General features: G+C 45.6%; 2 protein-coding genes across 5 annotated transcripts in view; one reads left to right on the top strand and one right to left on the bottom strand.

Annotated features, from left to right (window-relative positions):
- LOC115174488 (mitogen-activated protein kinase-binding protein 1) overlaps positions 1–11,645 on the top strand; it is a 45,279-nt gene extending 33,634 nt beyond the window's left edge. For 2 of the 3 annotated variants that reach the window (XM_029733061.1, XM_029733059.1), the window contains 11 exons: positions 857–1,002; positions 1,196–1,335; positions 1,418–1,615; positions 1,725–1,791; positions 2,258–2,404; positions 2,546–2,721; positions 3,025–3,705; positions 3,899–4,007; positions 4,201–4,286; positions 4,820–4,905; positions 10,514–11,645. In XM_029733061.1, the coding sequence (XP_029588921.1) occupies positions 857–1,002; positions 1,196–1,335; positions 1,418–1,615; positions 1,725–1,791; positions 2,258–2,404; positions 2,546–2,721; positions 3,025–3,705; positions 3,899–4,007; positions 4,201–4,286; positions 4,820–4,905; positions 10,514–10,771 (2,094 nt within the window). In that variant the 3' untranslated portion in view covers positions 10,772–11,645. The remainder of the gene's footprint in view (positions 1–856; positions 1,003–1,195; positions 1,336–1,417; positions 1,616–1,724; positions 1,792–2,257; positions 2,405–2,545; positions 2,722–3,024; positions 3,706–3,898; positions 4,008–4,200; positions 4,287–4,819; positions 4,906–10,513) is intronic. The other variant, XM_029733060.1, reaches the window with a different exon arrangement.
- Positions 11,646–16,616, bottom strand: LOC115174489 (galectin-3). Of its 2 annotated transcripts, XM_029733063.1 has the most exons (6): positions 16,543–16,616; positions 14,971–14,981; positions 14,074–14,709; positions 13,732–13,820; positions 13,266–13,437; positions 11,646–12,372 (listed from the first exon to the last, which is right to left on the bottom strand). In XM_029733063.1, exons 2-6 carry the CDS (start codon positions 14,974–14,976, stop codon positions 12,214–12,216), a joined length of 1,062 nt encoding a protein of 353 aa, XP_029588923.1. In that variant the 5' UTR covers positions 14,977–14,981; positions 16,543–16,616; the 3' UTR covers positions 11,646–12,213. The 2 variants fall into 2 exon arrangements, with proteins under 2 accessions (XP_029588923.1, XP_029588922.1); XM_029733062.1 differs by lacking the exon at positions 16,543–16,616 and having other exon boundaries at positions 14,971–15,056.
- Positions 16,617–17,835: the final 1,219 nt, after the last annotated feature.

Below are 17,835 nucleotides of genomic sequence, written 5' to 3'. Positions count from 1 at the left end.
AGCCAACAGCGAGTTGCGGTAGTCCAGACGGGTGATGACAAGTGCCTGGATTAGGACCTGTGCCGCTTCCTGTGTGAGGTAGGGTCATACTCTACGGATGTTATAGAGCATGAACCTGCAGGAGTGGATCACTGCTTTGATATTTTCAGAAGACGACAGGGTGTTGTCCAGGGTCACATCAGGGTTCTTTGCCCTCTGGGAGGGGGACACTGTGGAGTTGTCAACCATGATGGAGAGGTCTTTGAGCAGGCAGGCCTCCCCCAGGAGGAAGAGCAGTTCCGTCTTGTCGAGGTTTAGCTTGAGGTGGTGGGTCTCCATCCAAGTTGAGATATTTGCCAGGCATGCAGAGATGCATGTTGCCACCTGGGTGTCATAAGGGGGAAGGAGAAAAGTAGTTGAGTGTCATCCACATAGCAATGATAGGAGGGACCATGTGAGGATATGCCTTGGTGAATCGAGACAAGAGGATAGGTCCTCCGGAAGTTTAGTTTTCCTCCATTTTCGCTCAGATATCATATTAAAAACGGCAAAAATTTCTCTCCACCCTATGGTAAAATGAGTAGAATTTCAGTAAATTAATTACACATTTTTTAAATCTTCTCTCCGCCCCATGGCAAAATGTGTAGAATATCTGTCAAGAGTGGGGCCACTAAAATGTTTTGCTCGCAATGTGGGGGTTGGGGGGGTATGGACGTGGGTAGGCAGGCAGATATTTGGTTGCCCCCCACCCCCATCAAAGTTGCCCATCCCTGATCGATAACTAATAGATTAGTAAAAGATTATAGACAGCTATGTAGATGGACTTGAATTTGGTTTTCTCCAACCCTAATGCTCCTCTGTTCTGTGGTATAAGCAGGACTTAGAGGAGCGGGTTAAGAGACGTCACTATGCTGCCTGGCTGACCCCTAACCCCAACCCTGACTCTGACCTGGGCTGCCAGGGGTCTGATGGACGTGTGCTGTACCCCGAGGGTAGCGATTACGCTGCCAGACGACGGGGCAGGTACACTATGTTTAGACACACACACACACACACACACACACACACACACACACACACACACACACACACACACCACTTCAACCTTCAATTTTTCCTTTCATGTTTCTCTTTATCTATCAACTTTCTGTCTCTCTCTTCTTTTTGTCTTCTCACTGTTCATTCCTTCTTTCTCCCCTATCCCCCCCTCTCTCAGTGATTACCTGGTGAAAGAGTCGCCCCGCAGCCTGAGTAGGGGGAACCGTGGGCCTGAGAGCCAGGACAGCCAGAGCCCAGACAGTGCCTGTTCTATGGGCTATGGGAGTAGAGAGCTTACTCCTGACCCGGATCATGGTGGTAAGAACACATACACACACACACACATACACACATACACACATACATCCTTTGACTTTTGAACTTTGACTTCTCCTCCCAGACTCTGAGGGCACAGCAGAGCCTCTAAGCTCAGACGAGGACAGTTCTGACCTGGAGGAGGATGAGGAGGAGGAGAGGAAGATGGAAGTGTCTAGTATGGATGAGGCGATGAGGAAAGTCTCTGACCCTCTAGAAGACAGTCACCATCAGGCCTTCCTCAGACACCACTTTGAAACACTGGCTGAGCCCAGCAATATGGGTAAGAGAGGACACATTCCAACTTTGCACATGAAGGTGACATTCCACCCATTAAACTCTTGTACAGGTACACATTACAATGATTTGACTGTAATTATCCGCCTCCCCAGAAGAGCGCAGCAGAGCTCCCAGCATCAGTATGTCAGCGCGATTCCTGGCCAGAGGCTCCTACAACAGGTAATAGAGCTCGCTAGCTTGTAGTCATAAAAAAAACCTAAATGAGTTAGCATTTTCTACCTCTGGTTCGTTGGCCATTCCTATGGGGTAAATGAATGGGGTTTGGGATAAAAGGCGAAAATGAGGTCTGCGTTGATTTTATACGGTAATATCAGTCAGTCAACATCACCTTCATGAATTAGGAAACCTTTAAGTGCTTGTTTTGATTCCATAAATGCTTCTAAATGCTCAAAAAGGTATATTAACTGATTTAGATCATAGAACAAAACGTATAAGATCTCCTAAGTCTGTGATCCCTACCAGGGATCCTAAAGACTTTTACACACATACATATGGAAGCCCATTTATACTTTCACATGTTCGCAACACCAACAAATCCTTTTTTTAATTGTCTAGAGTTGCTTTCACCCTGTCTAGTACAGGACTGTACACTGTAACCAGGTGATGTCCTCTCTCCTCTCTACAGGAGAACCCCTCTGTTTTCCAATGCCCATGAGAGGGAGCAGGGGCCCTTGGTGTCCAAAGTGAGGCCACTGATGGAGGGGGGCCAGGGGAAGGGCCACGAAAACAGGGAGAGGCCCATGACCCCTGCGAGAGGGCAGGAGGGGACAAAGTGAGTAGCTTTAGAGAGGGGGGGACTAAGTCATTTGTGAGAAATATTTGCAAGTAAAAATATTATTTTATCATATATTTGTGAAAACTGTGATTTGATTCATTGATTCATTGATTGATGAAGCTTCCCTCCCTGTGTCAGACTGGAGGTGTGTGCTCCAGAAAGGGGCACCATGCTGCGTTCCCATCCCCAGAAGAAGAGGCCTCTTGGGGCTCATCTGTGGAGGATGTCAAGCCCTCTGGCCAGAGCTCCAACCCTGCTGGACAGAGCAGCTGGACTACAGAAGACCCAGTCTGTACAGAACCTGGCCACAGAGGGTGAGTTGCTCAGTGCCACTGATGTTCAGTACAGCACACAGTACAGCACATACATTATAATACTGTACATATTAATAATCTAACCTCAGAGGGGGAGTATAGCACAAGCCACATGATCTCAAAACAAGATTGATGGCTTGTCAGTAAACACCTGTCTACCTATATACATGTGACATTTAAAAAAATAGTTTACATTACATTGGTTGTCTAATTGACAGTAAGCAGCATTCTTTTTTTTCTTCTATCCTCTCTACTGTCTCATGACCCTTCCCATGACCCTGGACCTGCCCCCACCCTCCATAGTCCCCCGCTCCCTAAACCCCTCCAGTGGTAGAGGAGAGATGTGCCCTCGCCCCCAGCACCTCCCCTTCGATACACACCCTTCCAAAGCCCACTCCTGCCTCCCTTCTCCCTCCTCTACCTCTCCTCCCCCCCCTCTTGTCTCCTGCCTGCCCTCGGAAATCCCCAAGCTCAGATCCCCCTGCGACTACATGAGTCCCACCACCAGCTCCATGGCCAAGACCAGCCACTCTGCATCCTTGGCAGAGGGCTTCCATCTGGGCTTACTGTCCTGCCATGCTTCCCTAACACCACAAGGCCTGGAGGATGGTAGTGGAGGGAGTAGAAACACACCTAACAGCCCCAAGAGCAGGAAGCCTTTTTGTGGGCTACTGGAGGCTGAACCACCCCGCCTCACTTCCTCCTCTCCTTGTTTCCCCTCTTCCCACTCTCTCTGTTCCCGCTCCTCTTCTCTCTCTTCCCCTTCTCCCTGTCCTCTCCCTGGCCCCTCCCCTTCTCCTCCATGTGCGACAGTCTCGCCCAATCCCAGCTTGGCTTTGCCCCTGAGCACCCAGCCCTCCCGCATTCCCCTGCCCAGCAAACAGTCACTCAGCCCTCGGTGCAGCCTCTGCCCGGAGACCAAACCTCAACCTGATTGGACTGTTTCCCCGACGAGAGACTTTGCCCTCGGGAAACAACACCAAAGTAAGCCAGAATTATTTTTGTAAAGTTTCAAGGTTATTAGAGGACATCATTACAATGCAAGTATGAAATTAGATATTTTTTACATGTTGTATTGATTATGTTATAGATACTGAAAAGTGTTGATTAAAGGAATGTTTAGTAAATGTAATGTAAAGGCATTGTTACTAATCAACCTGGGGCTGTCTCTCTGCAGCCTTCGGTAAACGCCTCTCCCTGACTACGGCCCAGATGCAAGGGCTTCTGGGTAACGTCCAGCTGGTGTCCGTCTCGCCTACCTCACTTCCTATAAAGCACTCAGAGAGGTAAACTGTAGTCTATTTACTTAGGATACACTCAAATGGCACCCATTTCTTCATAGTGCAGTATGTTTGGCTAGAAAACAAAGTATTAAAATATTTGGTGACTAAGGTGTCGTTTGAGACGGAGCCCCCTAATACAACAATACATTCCAAACACTCAAAGTTTCCCCGTGTAACCTTTCCTTTCCATTCTCAGTGCTCCAGATTTGGAGGAGGCGGTGTGCAGAGAGCCCCTTGTAGTGTCGGTCCAGGCCAACGCCTTGACCTCTGACCCCCAGCCAGGTCTGAATCAACGCAGACGCTCCTCTATCATCCTCACCGCCACTCTTCCTCTCCATCACTCCATCTCTCTACCTCCGCTTCGTCCTTCTCTTCATCATAAGTGTCTGTGTGCTTTCTGGCCTGTTTGTCCATCTGTTTCTGTCCCTTCCTACTGTCAACACTGCTGCCTGAATGGTGAGTCAGCTTAATGCCTTCAGCTTTCAAACCTTCCTTTTGCCTATGTGCTGTTTGTCTCGAATTTACTAACTCACATTGTTCACAGACTAAAAGCATATACCAATGCATCCATAACATGTTACCTTTTGGGTGTGTTGTATTAGCTCTGTACCTACCCATTGTTTGTGTGTGTGTGTGTGTGTGTGTGTGTGTGTGTGTGTGTGTGTGTGTGTGTGTGTGTGTGTGTGTGTGTGTGTGTGTGTGTGTGTGTGTGTGTGTGTGTGTGTGTGTTGTACTGTAGCATGTTTTTGTTTGTGTTTACTACTCTCAGCCCCTCAATGATTATGAGACACCAGAATGTATGTTTTCTACCACAGATCCCGCTGTCACTGTGGAAATCTGTAGACAGGCTATAGCAGAGCTGCACAACAGTGTGAGGAGAGCCACCCAGCTCTATACTACGGTCAGTCTGGTGTGTGTGTGTTTGGTTTTACTATCCTTGTGGGGACCAGAAGTCCTCTCAAGGAAAATTCAAACAAGTGGGGACTTTTAGCCGGTCCCCACCAGGATAAACGCTATTTTAGACTTAGGGGTTAGGGTTACAATTAGGGCTAGGGTTACAATTAAGGTTAGGTAAGGGTTATATTTAGGGTTAGGGTTAAGTTCAGGGTTAGGGAAAATGGGATTTTGAATATGAATCAATTGTTTGGTCCCCACAAGGATAGTAAAACAAATGTGTGTCCAGATCCGTGTCCCGGAGGAGATGGCTGCTGTTTTACAGGCTCCTAACCAATTGTGCTATTGTGTGGTTTTTTTTCTATCTTATTGTGTACATAATGTTTCTGCCACCATTTCTTATGACCGAAAAGAGCTTCTGGGTATCAGAACAGCGATTACTCACCTCAAACTGGACGAAGATATTTTCATTAACGAGTCGAACACGAAGGATTTACTCCAGATTCCCGACCAGGCCCAAATCCCCATCATTCACAGGAAGAGAAGACGGCGATACAGGACGCAGTTCCGGGTGCCTTGTGAGAATTTGTCGGCGAGTGGGTAACCCACCTCTTCCATCCGTCCTATTGGCCAACGTGAAATCATTGGAAAATAAACTGGATGAGCTCCCTTCAAGACTATCCTATGAACGGGACATTAAAAACTGTAATATCTTACATTTCTCTGAGTCGTGGCTGAACAACAACATGGATAATATACAACTGGCTAGGTTTTCCGTGCATCGGTAAGATAGAACAGCTGCCTCCGGTAAGACAAGGGGCGGCGGTCTGTGTCTATTTGTAAATAACAGCTGGTGTGCGAAATCAAATATTAAGGACGTCTCAAGGTTTTGCTCGCCTGAGGTAGAGTATCTCATGATAAGCTGTAAGCCACATTATTTACCAAGAATTTTCATCCTTATTTTTCGTAGCTATCTGTTTACCACCACAAACCGATGCTGGAACTAAGACCGCACTCAACGAGTTGTATAAAGCCATAAGCGATCAACAAAATGCTCATCCAGAGGCTGTACTTCTAGTGACTTGGGACTTTAATGCAGGGAAACTTATCTGTTTTACCTCATTTCTACCAGCATGTTACATGTGCAACAAGAGGGAAAAAATCTGTAGACCAGTGGTTCTCAACTGGTTTTGCTTGGGGACCCAAAATTGACAATGACAATTGAGTCGCTACCCAATATTATGGACTGTATGAATAGTTTCACAACCTTCAAAAGTATTTTTATAGATGTAAGTTTTTAACCAGTTCAATAAAATATAATATGAATGTCAGAATTAATTAACAATAATAATTAACATACTGAACAATAACTAATTTACCTGTTTGTTTATTTATTGTGTGTGTGTGGCTTGTCAGTGGGAAAATGGGGGGTGTTTCTTCAGTTTGATAAGTTTATTGAAGTCTGGGGTGATGGTTGACAGGCCAACTTCGAGCTCATGCTGGCTGTCCAGTTTATTTCTGCTTTTAGTTTTCAGCGAAGCCCCTTTCACACAGATAGGTAGTGCTGAACGGTAGCATGATTCTAATTTGCATGACAGGCGAGAGCAGGACACTCTCCCACTAAGCTGCACCTGAACTTTGGCAGTGTCATTTCCAGGAAGCGCATGCTCAGTCTTTTATAAAAGGACAGCTCCACCAGCTGATCATCTTCGTTGCTTGGCAACGGGACGCTTCCCATCTCCACTCGAAAGGGGTCCGGTATCCAGTCGTCTTGTCTTCTGTTCTCCTCCGGGAAGTAGTCGCAAAACTTTCCCTGCAGCTTAACAAGATGCCGTTTAACAGGATTTTTCAGTGTGTTGCCGTGCGCTTTGTTGATCAGATTCTGAATCTCAGAATCAGCATTGAGAAACATGTTAATGCTCCCTTTAGAAACATGATTTGCCCAAACGGTGAGCTTCATCTTGAAGGCATCCACTTTGTCCCTCTGTTCAAATCGATTGTGCCCCCGTCCCTTTCTTTGACACATTGTGCGAATTCAGATGATCAAACATATCCGGCAGGTAGGCAGCAGACCTATGCATGATAAAGCACCTGCTCGTGCTCGCTCCCCATATCCCTTTAGAAGGCCTGGAAACACCTGCTTTTCGTGGAACTCTTTTTGATATAGTTGACACACTTGATCACATCCTGGAGAGTGGCGTGGAGCTCAGGCACCATGTCCTTCACTGCCAATGCCTCCTGTGTAGGAAGCAGTGGTTCCACGTCGCACTCGGTGCTCTCTCCAGGATCCGCTTTACTACTCCGGAGTGCTTTACCGTCATGGCAGCTGCCCCATCAGTGGTCACACCGACGCACCCATCCCAGGCCAGTCCCACGAAGCCCAGGTACATATCCATCGTGTTAAAGACAGACTCTGCAGTGGTGGTGGTGTGCAATTCAGCTTGGATGCTTGGTGTCCAGATGCCTTTTCATTTTGGAGGGTTTCATGCTCACATTAGCTAACAGCTCATTGCATACGACGCACAGCGGTCTAAATTCACCCTGCCTGTCTTCTATATAGTGGGGGGAAAAAGTATTTGATCCCCTGCTGATTTTGTACGTTTGTCCACTGACAAAGAAAGGATCAGTCTATCATTTTAATGGCAGGTTTATTTGAACAGTGAGAGACAGAATAACAACAAAAATATCCAGAAAAACGCATGTCAAAAATGTTATAAATTGATTTGCATTTTTATGAGTCAGTGGTAGTATTTTCTCTTCTTGAAAGGGATTGGGTTGTCTGCCTGGTTGTTGACATTGGAAGCAGCAGTAGATGAAGAGGGAGCTGCACGTTTAAAAAAAACTTGTCCATGATTTTACTCCGACAGCTAGCCTACATGACATAAGTGACAGCTAACTATACACATGTGCAATGCCTGCACATCTGCATCGTTAGCTGTCAACCAAGCTAGCTGTCCAAAAATATCTGTATTATTTGATTGGACGTGTCACATTTTAAAACAAAACAATGTTGCAGAATGACATTTTTATTGTATCAGTGTGTGCGTGTGGGCTGAGAACATTATTGTATTGGTCAGTGAGTGTGTTCAGCGTGAAAACCCTCTTGAGTCCGAACGTAGCTAGCCATTTCATTACTGCGGACGCGCTGCACGTGTAAAGTCAGCAACAATAAGCCATGCAGTGCACGCATGCCTGTATATAGCGGTAACGTTGTGTAAAGTCAGTTGCGACTCCCCCCCAGTTGAAAATCACTGCTCTAGACAACCTTTACTCCACACACAGAGACGCATACAAAGTTCTCCCTCGCCCTCCATTCGCCAAGTCTGAACATAATTCTACGGCCTGATTCCTGCTTACAAGCAAAAACTAAAGCAGGAAGTACCAGTGACTCGCTCAATACGGAAGGGGTCAGATGATGCAGATGCTAAGCTACAGGACTGTTTTGCTAGCACAGACTGGAAAATGTTCCGGGACTCATCCGATGGCATTGAGGAGTATACCACATCAGTCACCGGCTTCATCAATAAGTGCATCGATGACGTTGTCCCCACAGTGACCATACATACATTCCCCAGCCAGAAGCAATGGATTACAGGCAACATCTGCACTGAGCTAAAGGGTTGAGCTACCGCTTTCAAGGAGCGGACTCTAACCCGGACGCTTATAAGAAATCCCACTATGCAATCAGATGAACCATGAAACAGGCAAAGCATAAATACAGGACTACGATTGAATCCTACTACACCGTCTCCAACGCTCGTCGGATGTGGCAGGGCTTGCACATTATTATGGACTACAAAGGGATGCCCAGCCACGAGCTGTGGAATGACACAAGCCTACCAGACAAGCTAAATGAATTCTATGTGCGCTTCGAGTCAAGCAACTCTGAAGCATGCATGGGAGCACCAGCTGTTCCGGACAACTGTGTGATCATGCTCGCCATAGCAGATGTGAGTAAGACCTTTAAACTGGTCAACGTTCACAAGGCCGCAGGGCCAGACGGATTACCAGCACGTGTACTCCGAGCATGCGCTGACCAACTGGCAAGTGTCTTCACTGACATTTTCAACCTGTCCCTGGCTGAGTCTGTAATACCTACATGTTTCAAGCAGACCACCATAGTCCCTGTGCCCAAGAACACCAAGGTAACCTGCCTAAATGACTACCGACCTTTACGTCTGTAACCTGCAGTGCTTTGAAAGGCTAGTCATTGCTCACATCAACACCATCATCCCAGAAACCCTAGACCCACTCCAATTTGCATACCGCCCCAACAGATCCAGATGACGCAATCTCTATTGCACTCAACACTGCCCTTTCCCACCTGGACAAAAGGAACACTTACGTCAGAATGCTGTTCATTGACTACAGCTCAGCATTCAACACCATATGCCCTCAAAGCTCATCACTAAGCTAAGGACTCTGGGACTAAACACATCCCTCTGCAACTGGATCCTGGACTTCCTGACGGGCTGCCCCCAGGTGGTAAGGGTAGGGAACAACACATCTGCCATGCTGATCCTCAACGCGGGGGCCCCTCAGGGGTGCGTGCTTAGTCCCCTCCTGTACTCGTTCACCCATGACTGCGTGGCCTAGCACGACTCCAACACCCTCTAAGTTTTCCGTCAACACAACGGTGGTAGGCCTGATCATCAATGACAATGAGAGCCTATATGGAGGAGATCAATGACCAGAAAGTGTGGTGCCAGGACAACAACCTTTCCCTCAATATGATCAGGACAAAAGAGATGATTTGTATACAACAGGAAAAGGAGGGCCGAGCATTCCCCCATTCTCCAAACTATCATGGTCCAAACACACCAAGACAGTCGTGAAGAGGGCACAACTATTTCCCCTCAGGAGACTGAAAAGATTTGGCATGGGTCCTCAGATCCTCAAAACGTTCTACAGCTGCACCATCAAGAGCATCCTGACTGGTTGCATCGCTGCCTGGTATGGCAACTGCTCGGCCTCCGACCTCAAGGCACTACAGAGGGTAGTGCGTACGGCCCAGTACATCACTGGGGCCAAGACTTCTGCCATCCAGGACCTCTATACCAGGCAGTGTCAGAGGAAAGGCCCTAAAAATTGCCAAAGACGCCAGTCACCCTAGTCATAGACTGTTTTCTCTGCTACCGCACGGCAAGCGGTACCGGAGCGCCAAGTCTAGGTCCAAAAGGCTTCTTAACAGCTTCTACCCCCAAACCATAAGACTCCCGAACAGCTAATCAAATGGCTACCCAGACTTTTTGCATTGTCCCCCGCCACCCCCTCTTTTAAGCTGCTGCTACTCTCTGGTTATCTATGCATAGTCACTTTACCCCTACCTACATGTACATATTACCTCGACTAACCTGTACCCACGCACATTGATTCGGGAACCGGTACCCCTTGTAGATAGCCTCTTTATTGTTGCTTTTTTAAATTGTTTTACTTTTATTTAGTAAATATTTTTCTTAACTCTTATTTTTCTTAAAACTGCATTGTTGGTTAAGGGCTTGTAAATAAGCATTTCACTGTAAAGTCTACACCTGTTGTATTCGGTGTGTGGGTGTGCATCTGTGTGTGTTTATACCTTGTGTATTTACAGTAAAGTATGTCATGTTTCTCTCCAGGTGCTGAGCAGTGGGTCAGAGGTCAATGCAGAGCAGCAGGAGATGGAGACGGTTCTGTTTGAGGCTCTGGGAACAGTGAAGACTGAACTAGACTCCCTGCCACACCTTGTACATAGAAGTAAAGGGCTCAGGGGGGAGGTAGCAATGAGAGGGGAGGTAGGGGTCAAAGGTGAGGGGGACAGGACATTGGCTCTCCTGCAGCAGTATTCTGAGCTCTTACTAAAGTCAGTGGAGAAGAGACTGGACAACAAGATCTAAAAAGGATACATACACAGAAGATGCATACAAGCAGACATGTATATGAATTAAATGCATACTACACATATGAAAATACACACAGACGGGAATCGCTCGGTAATCAACAAATCATAAGGACAATGAGAACCAGACACTTCCTCATAGAAAAGTGAATAAAATTGCAAAAAAACATTAAATAAAGTGACGATAGACAAATTAGTTGTTAAGAATGAATTACATTTAAGATTCTCATGTGTACTTTTAAAAATGTCTTGTGTGTATTTCTTTTATATGACTCAGTATTATTGCAACGTTGAGGAAGAACTTGTAAGCAGTTGTTTCACTGTACTTTTTACACCTGCTTTATCCTTGCACGTAACAAATAAACTCTGATTAGATTTTTATTTGATTTTGAATGGATGTAGGGATTAATGAAGGGAGTAATGATGATAGGAATGAATGAATGAATGAATGAAGGAAAATGAATGAATGCTGGGACTGCACTGTGGGCGAATGTCATGTCCTATCCACTGTTGAGGGGAGAAAATGACATGGGTTTTCCCTAAGAAAATAGTGGCCATAAATCCTTTATGCCTGTTTTATCCTTTTAACTGAATTCTCCCAAAAAATGTAGCTTGCACGGCAAGGGTAGACATGTTTACGTTCACTGTAATTGTGCAATGGCACTGTGACTTTTCTCAATGATCATACTGTTTGTCTTACTCTACCTGTTTTTGAATCTATGCTTAATGTCTCTCTTTCCCCTGGTTTCATTGTGAGTGTTGTGTGTGTGAATGTGATTTGTTTGTGTGTGTTGAGTTGACTGTCAAGCCTGTCTTGATATTGCAGTTGTATGAGAGGTCTGATACAATAAAATATTTAAAATGTAACTTCATTCAATTTAATGGTTTTATTTCATAAAATGTTACATTTACATTTTAGTCATTTAGCAGGCGCTCTTATCCAGAGCGACTTACAGTAGTGAGTGCATACCTTTTTCATACTTTTTTACCATACTGATCCCCCATGGGAATTGAACCCACAACCCTGGTGTTGCAAGCGCCATGCTCTACCAACTTATTTTCTTATTTACAGTGGCAAAAGTTAACCCAGCTGGTTAGATTCCAAAACGCTGAATCCGCTGAGGACGCTGAATCCTCTCATATAGAGACGTTCTGTAACTACTGATATCTTTAGTCAGTTCAAAGTCATAAAGTATGTTGATTTATATAGACATTCAACAGAAAATAGTTATATGAAATATAAGAATTACAATTAAATGGCATTGTTGAATTCTTAGGCCTTTAACATTACACACATTTGCAGATGGAGTGTTTGTTAGTGGGAATTAATGTGGTTTAAGTGTATAGCTCATCATCATAAAACAGGTGCAAAGACAAATGCAGATTGATGCCATGTTATGCATGTAGCCTATGCTGGGTGTTATATACTGTATATTGATGTCATGGTATTGTGTCTTCGTTGATGGAGATGAGGATGACATCATGGAGGATGTTGATGCGATCGATCTGGTTGAGTTCTCTGACGCGGTGTTTGAACTCAAACAGCTGAGCTCCGTTCACAGCCACCTTGAACTCCCCAGACGTAACCAGAATCTTCATCTGAAAGGAAAGACGAACACTCTTAAAGATGCGCTGTGCAGAAATCACTCCGTCATTTCCTGGTTGCTAAAATTCTAATAGTTTGCCTAATTTCAGTTTGTGACAAAACAAGCAAGTATAGTGTAGAGAATCATTGTACCATCTTAACACAGGAGGCTGCTGAGAAGAGCACGGCTCATTATAATGGCTGGAATGGAACTAATGGAATGTTGAAAACCATGTGTTTGATGCGTTCGATACCATTCCATTGACTCTGCTCCATTCATTACTATGAGCCGTTCTCCCCAATTAAGGTGCCACTGACCACCTCTGTATCTAAACCACGGTGAAATATCTTTTCAAAAAGCAAAAATATTGTATTTTCAGCAGTTTAAAGCTGCTATACAAAACCAAAAGTAGGCCAAAATACGAGAAAAAAAACTAAACTTTAGAACTAAAAGCATAGAAATAGTGCATAGATCTACCGCTTCTGAGACTTGCTTTCAATGAGAATGACAGATCTATAACATGTGAATTTGGTCGGGTTGCCCCAAAAGTGACATGTTGCAGCTTTAAACCAGATTGTCTTTGCAAAATAGCCTGGTTCGATAAAGATCCCTGAAAGGTACATCTGACTACCTCTCGGACACTCAACAGTACATAGACTCTGCATTCAACCAAAGCTTTCACCAGACAGTGCTTCAGAGAGAGGATATCCCACAGTGCTGATCTATAACCTACTTTAGTTACAGTACTTTATCCCTGTACTAACCTTAACTAGTAGAGATCAATAAAAACAACTAACCATCGTTCTACGCTTAATAATGATAGTAAACACACTTCTCTATATTCCTTTTGTTAGTCAGTACAGTAGGGGCTAGAGTTGCACTGCTGTAATGAATATTCCCACTGACCTCGAAGGACTGTCCAGCCATGAAGGGGAAGCCTCCCTGTGTGTGCCTCTCCTCCTTCCCCCAGCGCTCTCCCACCTTGGTGTTCCTCACCACTGCCTTCTTGCCCCCCTCATTGAACCGAGGGTTGAGGTGGAAGGCGATGTCTTTACCTCGCAGGAAGTTGACTGTGAACCTGGAGGGGGATACAACCAAAAAAAATGAATCGAAAAGGATGTTTAATTGCTCAGATTGATAATAGGATAGGTCAAGACATTAGGCAGTGAACACAAGCCACCGTCATCAGACAAAGGCAGCCGACATGCTCAGAACAATCAACTTTACGAAATGACACGTATGTTAACAGTTGTTCATGTAACATACAAGTGATGTGTAGAGCATCCAATGCTTACACTGGGTCTCTCAGGGATCTTATTAATCCTAGTAAACAGCAAAGACCATAGTAGACTATGGTAGTTGATGAACTCACTGCTTAGCATTTGGTTTGACCCGGCCCATGATGGTGATCATCATCTTGTCGTAGATGCCTCTTTGTAGGTTCAGGTTGTAGGGCACGCTCTATACACCAACACAACACACTGACATTTAGGATATGGCTCTGACTTCACACCAACACAATTTATTGCACATTTCCTCCTTCCTTCCACATCCACTGTTGTGAAATTGTTAGATTACTTGTTAGATATTACCGCGTGGTCGGAACTAGAAGCACAAGCATTTCGCTACACTCGCATTAACATCTGTTAACCATGTGTATGTGACCAATAACATTTGATTTGGAAACCTCCTTCCCTCCCTCCTTGTCTCTCACCAGTCCAGCTGGTGTCGGATTCCACTGTGGAGCAGGTGTGAAGCCATCTGTGTCCTGACCAGGGCCTAATGGCCATCCAGACCCTGGGTTAATGCTTGGGCTAAGGCCTGGGACTGGCCACTCTGGGACACTAGGCTGACTGGGGCCCTGGGCCTGGGCTTGAATCAGAGCTGGGCCTTGAGGTTGAAAATGCTGGGGCATAGGCTGGGGTGCAGGCTGAGGCTGGAATTGGGGAGGCTGGGGATGGGGTCCAGGCCAGCATGGCTGGCAGGGATGGGCTGGGGCTGGTTGGGGTGGTTGTGGTTGGGGACCTGGCCAGTTTAGGGATGGAGCTTGGGCTGGTTGGGATGGTTGCGGACCAGGCCAGTTCCAGTTTTGGGTTGGAGCTGGGGCTATTTGGGATGGCTGTTGCCCAGGCCAGCAGGGGGTGTTGGGCTGCCCAGGAAAACAGGGCATAGGCTGAGGTTGAGCCGGAGCTGGGGCTTGTTGGGATGGTTGTGGACCAGGCCAGCAGGGGGTGCTGGGCTGCCCAGGAAAGCAGGGCATGGCCTGGGGTTGGGTGGGCTGTTGGCCAGGCTGTGTCGACCAGACAAGACCCCCTGGTTGCTTCTGACTGGGCCAGATACCGTTGCTTCCCTGGGGGGTATAACCAGAGGACGGACAGCCACACAAAGCATCAGAGAGCTGGGGGGGGGGTCAAGATTAATACACACACACACCGTCAAAGATACACACATGCACACTGGCACCAACACTCATGCACACACTCCCATGCATACAGACACACAGACAGACTATTTCCACACAATATTTCAAGAATACTGAGACAGTTCCTTTCAGGGATAGTTCTCAGTCGTTAGTTGTCAGTGTAGAGGTTGGAGGAGGTGAGGTACTTACTTCCATAGTATCTGTAAGTAAAGAGAGAACAGCATCACTACGATTTTTTATCTTCATCAGAAACGGAAGCAGTGTTGCAGCCATGGTCCCCTAACAGCAGAAACAAAATCTCTCTAGCAAATCACCACTGTCAGATCATCGGGCATTCAGTTCAAGTTACCAACTGATAGCTCAGAAAAAAGTTTGGAGTTTGGAAACATTCCCTAGTGAATTCAAATTGGCTCACAACATCTCTGTATTATTGTAGACCAAGTCCCACACTACTCATAGACAGAGTATGAAGGTAGAAGGCCACCCTAAAGACCATTGTAATACTTGGAGGAAATGGACATAATATGGCATCTATTGCATAATAAAGCCCTTTGTAAGGAATGTGTATGGAACTGTGAATCTGTTGTCTGTAATCATTCTGCCACAGTCACACAAGTGACTGTCCTCTCCTCCTGCCACAGCAGATTCCACAGATAGCTACTCACCAATTACATCATAACCTGATTACCTGCCCTCAGACTAGTCTTGCATTTGCTGTGCATTGTCTTTGTCTTATAGACTATAACATGACCGCAAGTATGATATGGATGCGTAGTATAAGATAGGCTACCATCCCATAATAGGCCTCCAAACCATAACTGCAGTCATGCCCAAATAAGTTGATTACCTTTTCTCAGCAGCTACTATAAGAAGCAACAATTCAGTTTAACATATTTGCTTTGTATAATTCTTTGTCATTCAGAATGACATATATAGTCATATATATATATTATTTTGCTCAGTAGCTACTTTTGAACATTCCATAGATCAGCACAAATATTTATTTACAATAATTTAAACATGTTTAAAAACAGCATGCTGAACATGTCTAATCTCTCTCATTGAAAGTGTTGCACAATTCATTTTTTGATTCAGCCAAAATTTATGTTAGTTTCACTCTATATGCCAGGACTTTTCACACTGCAAAAGGTTGGTTTGACAAAGGAGAACTTTTGGACTGCAGCATAGCACACTCTAAAGTGGGATAACATCAACCTTTAGCCCAGGACTAAATTGGCTCGGCTGCAGAGCAGAGCAAGCACCAACTTTTGGGGAGGGCTAACCAAGGTCAGAGATCAGCCATAACTTAATTGGAATATTCCCTCACTAGCCTAGCGGTTAAGCACATTGGCCAGTAACTGAAAGGTCGCTGGTTCAAATCTCTGAGCCGGCAAGGTGGAAAAATCTGCCGTTCTGCCCTTGAGAAATGCAGTTAACCCCCAACATGAAATGCTCCCTGGGCGCTGATGACATGGATGTTGATTAAGGCAGCCCCCTGCACCTCTCTGATTCAGAGGGGTTGGGTTAAATATGGAAAACACATTATGGTTGAATGCATTCAGTTGTGCAACTGACTAGGTATCCCCTTTCCCCTTCTATGTATCATGAAATATGATTCTGCACAGCTGGAGCTAAACTTTATTTAAAATTGCAACACACTGTACAGTAAAACAATAAAAACACGATAAGAGCTCTAAACCAATGGGACAATACAATCTCAAACTCAGTCTCTAGACATAAATGAATACAACGTTACGTTACCTGTTATTCACTGCGCTTCTCAGGTGTAACACTGTATAACTAGATTGTTGCTGGGTTGTTGAGGTGACAGCTAGACAGCTACAGCAGGAATCCACACACACATATTTATGACCTCCTTTATACCTTCCCTTTTTCATTAGGCCACTCCCAACTCTCCTGGAAGAACCACGCCCACGGGGAAAGATTCCCTGTCATAAAATCTCCCTTATCAAACTATGTTCTTCAATCTTACTAAAAGCAGATAACTAAACTCTGAAAAAAAAGAAACGTCCCTTTTTCAGGACCCTGTCTTTTCAAAGATAATTTGTAAAAATCCAAATAACTTCACAGCTCTTCATTGTAAAGGGTTTAAACATTGTTTCCCATGCATGTTCAATGAACCATAGACAATTATTGATGATGCACCTGTGGAACGATCGTTAAGACACTAACAGCTTACAGATAGGCAATTAAGGTCACAGTTATGAAAACTTAGGACACAAGAGAGGCCTTTCTACTGACTCTGAAAAACACCAAAAGAAAGATGCCCAGGGTCCCTGCTCATCAGCGTGAACGTGCATTAGGCATGCTGCAAGGAGGCATGAGGACTGCAGATGTGGCCAGGGCAATAAATGACAATGTCCGTACCGTGAGACACCTAAGACAGCGCTACAGTGAGACAGGACGGACAGGATCGGTACATCCGAACATCACACCTGCGGGACAGGTACAGGATGGCAACAACAACTGCCCGTGTTACACCAGGAATGCACAATCCCTCCATCAGTGCTCAGACTGTCCGCAATAGGCTGAGAGATGCTGGACTGAGGGCTTGTAGGCCTGTTGTAAGGCAGGTCCTCACCAGAAACCACCGGCAGCGACGTCCCTATGGGCACAAACCCACCGTCGCTGGACCAGACAGGACTGGAAAAAAGTGCTCTTCACTGACGAGTCGCATTTTTTTCTCACCAGGGGTGATGGTCGGATTTGTGTTTATCGTCAAAGGAATGAGTGTTACACTGAGGCCTGTACTCTGGAGCGGGAACGATTTGGAGGTGGAGGGTCCGTCATGGTCTGGGGCGGTGTGTCACAGCATCATCGAACTGAGCTTGTTGTCATTGCAGGCAATCTCAACGCTGTGCGTAACAGGGAAGACATCCTCCTCCCTCATGTGGTACCCTTCCTGCAGGCTCATCCTGACATGACCCTCCAGCATGACAATGCCACCAGCCATACTGCTCATTCTGTGCATGATTTCCTGCAAAACAGGAATGTCAGTGTTCTGCCATGGCCAGCGAAGAGCCCAGGTCTCAA

The sequence above is a fragment of the Salmo trutta genome, chromosome 35 (genome assembly GCF_901001165.1).
Source record: "Salmo trutta chromosome 35, fSalTru1.1, whole genome shotgun sequence".
NCBI classification, from domain to species: Eukaryota; Metazoa; Chordata; class Actinopteri; order Salmoniformes; family Salmonidae; genus Salmo; species Salmo trutta.
Note: the sequence above shows the minus strand (reverse complement) of the source record. Positions and strands in the feature narration are given on the sequence as shown.

Bases quoted from the DNA above. Each gene is read 5' to 3' on its own strand.
- LOC115174489 (XM_029733062.1), bottom strand. From the start codon at position 15,054: ATGGCTGCAACACTGCTTCCGTTTCTGATGAAGATAAAAAATCGTAGT. The intron at 13,821-14,073 runs GTGAGAGACAAG...GTTGGTGTATAG, and splicing joins ATCCGACACCAGCTGGACTG to AGCGTGCCCTACAACCTGAA. The intron at 12,373-13,265 runs GTCAGTGGGAAT...CTTTCCTTTCAG, and splicing joins TGGCTGGACAGTCCTTCGAG to ATGAAGATTCTGGTTACGTC.